Source organism: Perognathus longimembris, chromosome 23 (genome assembly GCF_023159225.1).
Source record: "Perognathus longimembris pacificus isolate PPM17 chromosome 23, ASM2315922v1, whole genome shotgun sequence".
In the NCBI taxonomy this organism is placed as follows: Eukaryota; Metazoa; Chordata; class Mammalia; order Rodentia; family Heteromyidae; genus Perognathus; species Perognathus longimembris.
In genome coordinates, this window is record NC_063183.1 from 15,432,456 (window position 1) to 15,438,084 (window position 5,629).

At 51.4% G+C, this 5,629-nt stretch overlaps 1 protein-coding gene across 1 annotated transcript; it reads left to right on the forward strand.

The window, feature by feature from the left end:
* The first annotated feature begins 3,203 nt into the window (after positions 1–3,203).
* Positions 3,204–4,300, forward strand: C23H16orf90 (chromosome 23 C16orf90 homolog). Its single transcript, XM_048333112.1, has 2 exons — positions 3,204–3,603; positions 4,176–4,300. Exons 1-2 carry the CDS (start codon positions 3,204–3,206, stop codon positions 4,298–4,300), a joined length of 525 nt encoding a protein of 174 aa, XP_048189069.1.
* Positions 4,301–5,629: the final 1,329 nt, after the last annotated feature.

The following is a 5,629-nucleotide window of genomic DNA, read 5'->3' on the forward strand; positions in this document are numbered from 1 at the left end:
GGCCAAACCTGGTGGACCGCGAGGCCGCCTCCGCACGCGCGCGTGCGCACAGGGACGGAGGCCGCTCAGGGACGCCCCGAACTTTACTGGGGCTCCGTGCCGCACTTCATTCTTCCTTCGTTCTTTCAACCCCTTTGGCTCACATTTCGCACCAGTTGACGTGTGCTGAGTGCCTATAGCTTGCTGGACACTCTTTCGCTCCTCATTATCTCGCTTCTGTAACTTCTCTATACTCTCTTGAACTCTACAATCTCTGGAAGCCCGGTCTTCTCTCTCCACCCCCCACCCCCGCCCCGAACCCGTACACAGCACTGTCTCATTCCGCCAAGTGTGTAAAAGGGCCGGTCCCCAGATCAATGTCAAGAAAAGAAGCCGCAGATGAGTAGGGGACCGGGATACACAGCGGCGGGGGTTCACTACCCGGAGAGGAGCGCGCAGTGGGATTCAGCGCACGCGCACTCGCTAGGTCCTCACTGCGGGCGGGGGTGGTGCTGAGAGGTATCCGTGTGCCTAGCGTGCCTGCGTTGCCATGGCAACCTTGGTCCCTTCAAACAGCATCCCCGCCAGGAACACTCCCCGTTGACCACCGCAGGGTCAGGAAGCAGGAGACAAAGACCGGCTCGGGAAAGGAAATGATCTGAGCCCAGAAAAGTGGGCGACGAGGAAGGCAGACCTCTCCCGACCCCTCCCAGATGGGGAGGCAGCTGCGGTGAAGGCCGCCCTCTGCCGAGACACTGTGGTATTAGCCAAGTGAAAGATTTTAAGAATTTGTGTGCAAGCGACCACGCGGGACTTGAGACTTCTCCCATAACCTGAGTTGTGTAAAATAAATGCATACACAGGAGTTCCGGATGCTTTGACATTTCTGTTTATTCATGTGTTAATGAATAATGGCTGGCTGGTTAAAATGGAGCACAATTCACATATAAGGCAAGCTTACAGTATATCTTACAGTATAACAATAATGCAAAATTATTTGTTCTGGAAATATGGGTACCATATTGGATTGGTAACATTATGGGGCATTGAATTCAACAGTGTATAAAAGAAAAAGGAACTCAGTGTGTGGAACTCAAAGAAATAAGAGTTACATATTACAGCCAGTCCAATAAGTGACAATGCACTTGAAATTAAAAAAATAGCTCATCTGCAACAAGTAATGGCATAACTGGAAACATCCACTGTTATGTTAAAAGCTAATTTTAAATGGCTCACTGTCAGAGGCTGGGAACTTACATCTGTAATCCTAGTTACTTAGTAGGCTGAGATCTGAAGATGGTGTTCCAAACCAGCCCAGGTAAAACAGTCCATGAGGTTTTATTTTTGCCAGTCCTGGGGCTTGGACTCAGGGCCTGGGCACTGTCCCTGGCTTCTTTTTGCTCAAGGCTAGCACTCTACCTCTTGAGCCACAGCGCCACTTCTGGCCTTTTCTATATATATGGTGCTGACGAATTGAACTCAGGGCTTCATGTTTATGAGGCAAGCACTCTACCACTAGGCCATATTCCCAGCCCTCCATGAGGTTGTTTTGTTTTGTTTTTTGCCAGTCCTAGGGCTTGGACTCAGGCCCTGAGCACTGTTCCCGGCTTCTTTTTGCTCAAGGCTAGCACTCTACCTCTTGAGCCACAGTGCCACTTTTGGCCTTTTTGTATATATGTGGTGCTGAGGAATTGAACCCAGGACTTCAAGTATATGAGGCAAGCACTCTTGCCACTAGGCCATATTCCCAGCCCTCCATGAGGTTATCTCATCTCTAATTAACCACCAAAAAGCTGGAGGTAGAGCTGATGGTCAGGTGGTAGAGCACTAACTTTGAGCAAAAAGTTAAGGAACACAGATTAGGCCTGGAGTTCAATTAAAAAAAAAATCTTATAAAACAATGCAAAACCTAAAACTGAGGGGGGGACCTGGGGAGGAGGGAAGGTGGGAGGAAAATGAGGAGGTAACAAGTTTGACAAGAAATGTATTCACTACCTTATGTAACTGTAACACCGGTGTATCACTTGAAAATAAAAATTTAAAAACCTACAACTGGTGCCACATTAATTTTGTTCAATGTGGATTTGTCAGTATTTTCCCCTATGTACAGATCATGGCATCTGTGAGAAGAAAAAATTAGAGAGGTGTGTGTGTGTGCGTGTATGCTGGGGACTGAAACTAGGGCCTTGTACATGTAAAGCCCATGCCTTACTGAATCACATCTCCAACCTGGATAATTAACTACTAAATAGTTCCCAAAGTGTGACATTTTACATTTTCACCAGTAATATATGAATTCAGTTCTTCCACATCCTTAGTTACTACCCAAGAATCTGTGGGGAAATGAACTGTCAGGTCTAGTCACAGGAGCCTTTTCAGCATGCTCAAAGCTTTGATCAGCAGGTCTCATTAGCTTTGTACCTGAGATCTTCAATCCCACCTACAGACGAGGAAGCTGATATCCCAAGGGGTCATCCGGGGGAATGCCTGTCCAGCCTGCCAGAGCTCAATCTATTTTATGTGCTGATCCTGAGTCATACACATGACCAGGGACTTCCTTTGTCTCCACCTCACCCTGCCCTGGGTAACCTCTCCCAAACTAGAAGGGTAGGATATTCACTATGATGTCATAAGAGTCCATTGCCATGGGAGACTTGCAGACCCATCCCCTAGGCAGGGGAGAGCAGGGCCCTGCTGCACACAAGGCCTGGCCATTCCTGCCCAACCATACTGGCCCTCCATGGATGCCTTGGTCTGTGCGTTCTCTGAGCTGCGCATAAGAGAAGGTGCCGGGATGTGGGGTGGAATGGCAAGAGAGATGCCTTCTTGTCTTGACTTGGGCCCAAAGCCACTGGTGGCTTCAGGAGCATGCATAAATGAGAGAAAGGAATGATCTGATTCAGGCTGCTGTGGACCTCGAGCTGGCCACTGTCTTTTGTGTCCACTGCAAAGTTTTGATTCCTGGACCAGAATTCCTTTCCTAGGGTAGAGGGCTTTAAAGGGTGGCACAAAGGGAACAAAGTCCTGACAAGGATCTCAGTGCCAAGGCCCTAGGCTTTTTAATGCCTGCTTGTTGGCTGAAGAAGTGAAGAGATGTTAGGAAGGAATGGGGTAAAGGTAGGAAACAGCTCATTTGGTAGACAAGTCAAGGCTGGGAAGGCTAGGGATAGAGCCCATCATATGAGCTGGTCTTCAAGGCAGGTAGTGGCATTTTCCCTTCATGAATGCTGGGCTGGCTGGCCATCACCCTTCTGGTCCTCTCCCCTGCAGATGCAGTCAGCTGGGTCCGAGGACGCCCCAGCCACCCAGACACACCATCCAACATCTACGAGGGAGGCCTGGGGACCCAGCAGCAGCAGTGCCCCAGTACACAGGGAAGCAAGCCCAAGAACTTCCGGCTGCGCCACCTCCGAAGCCTGGCTTTTTACCTGCCAGGCCATGGGCAGTCAGCCGGCCAGTGTGAGAGCCACTGGCTGGGCCGGCTCATGGCTGGGGGCAGCCTGCCACGGCCTGAAGGCTCAGCCTGGCCGCTGGACCTGCCCCAGGGAACTCCAGGTCCAGGTAACAGCCACCACTCAGCCCTTCTGGAAGCCCGAAAGCCCAGGGACAACCTGGGAAATAAAGGTGAGCACCTTTGAGGCAGGGCTGGAGACAGGAGGGTAAGACCCCAGGCACTTTTCCAAATGGGCCTTTTCCCCATTTCCCAGACTACTGTCAGGGCCTAGGAAAGGACATCATGTCTATATACTTCCAAGAAGGGGAGTCATGCTCCAGGAACCAAGATCTTGATGAATCTGTCCCCATCCCTGAGCCACTGTTAGATGAGCTCTCAAAAAACTCCCAGGCCCACAGGGTGATAGTGGTGGTGGGCCAGGGCTGGGGTCAAAGCAAGAATGCAGTGTTGGGATCCAGAGTTTGGGGTTCTTGTTTTAGTTTTGAATTTGATGAAGGACCCTGGGCAACTCCCTTGCTGGCTGTTTCTCCATTTGTAAATGAGGTGCTCTGGCTAGATGAGGGTCCTTACAAGCTTGAAACATTCACCTTCCTCTCCACCCTTTGCCAGTTCTCAGCAAGAAGTGTTAACTGTCCCCTTCTGTTTTGAAGGTTTGATAGGGACCCCAGGGTGGGCTGCCAGCTTCCTATGTGATCTCCTTTTGGGTACCTCTGAGTTACTATCCTTATTTCTCTTTTCCCAGCTTCCAGTTCCGGCATTCCCCCTGAGGGCTTGGGTCTTAGGCCCAAGAGATCCTGGAGGGCCTTGGAGGAGTCTATGTGTCCCTTGTGCAAGAGAACCCGCTTGGGGGCCTATGATAGGCCATAGGGATCCTGAGTGCCAGGGCTGAGGACAGAGGGGAGAGTATGGCAGAAGAGCAGGAAGAAGCAGGTCCCAGAGTAAAGGCTCAGCCCCAGCAGTGGCCCTCCCCAGGGAGATGCCCCCACCAACCATAGCTGCCCAGCACTGGATCTGGGCCAGCCTCAGGGAGGTGTGAGGGGGGAGGGAAGAGGTCCCCTGGGAGGAATGTAAGAAATGGAAGCATGGCCATGCCCTCACAGCCAGACCAAACTCCAGTCAGCCACTTGTACCTGAGAGGCCAGGAGGAGAATCTGGTTCCTGAGAGGCTGGGAAAACCTCAGGTCTAATCTCAGTAAAAGCCAAGGCCTGCACCTTCTTGTCATCGATCTATCTGTCATCAAGTGAATTCGGAAAAATAGCCCAGCTATTAGCTGAGAGTGACACAGTACACACACACACACACACACACACACGGCAATCCTGGCCCTCAGGAAGCTGTGGGTCTAGTCTGGACTACAAGGCAGAACCCTTGCAAAGAAAAAAAGATCCTTGTGTCTATTCTAAAGTATTCCTTTGCCCTTAGTTGAGGTGTATGAGACTGCTAAGCCAGGTCTAAAGGTGAGATGGGCTTCCTGAATGAGCTGAAGCTCTCGGGGCGGGGGGGGGGGGGGGGATCAGACCCTGGGGGAAGGCAAGCAGTCCCAGCTTAGGAAGGCAAATGAGGCAGACATGTTAGCTTGGACACCACATTTGCTCCCACGGAGATCCTGCCCTGTGGGACACCTGGACAGGCTGAACTATACTCCAGGAACCTTGGCATGAGCTTCAGCTGGACTTCAAGTGTCTCAACCTTTGGCATCTTGCTCTGAGTCCGTCTGTCCTGTGCATTGCCAGATGCTGAGCAGCCTCCCAGGTGCCAGTAGTAACCTCATCCCAGCGGTCACCTCAAAGTGTCTCCACACTGCCCGGTATCCCCAGAGCACTCACTGTGGCTCAGAACCTCTACCTACTCTTCCACCAACAGTCCAGTGGGTGGGAGGGGCTTATGCCCCCTTGCCACGACTCCAGTTCTGAACATGTAGTAGGGTAAGGCTAGAGGTGAGTGCTGTTCCCTTGGGCCACACATGGTATTGAGGGATGGCAGGGCCCCTCCTTTCTTCTGAACCCTGCCTCCACCTCTGAGCATTTCCTAGGTCCCTAGGACAACAGATGCTAGAGTTCAGTCCTTGGGTGCTTAGATTCTCCTAAGGATGTGAGTTTGGTTGCCGGTGGGGGAGATTTTAAGTCTACAGCAATAACACACACCCCCAGGTGGAGTACACGGGCTGGGGACATTTCAAGAGCAATTGGGACTAG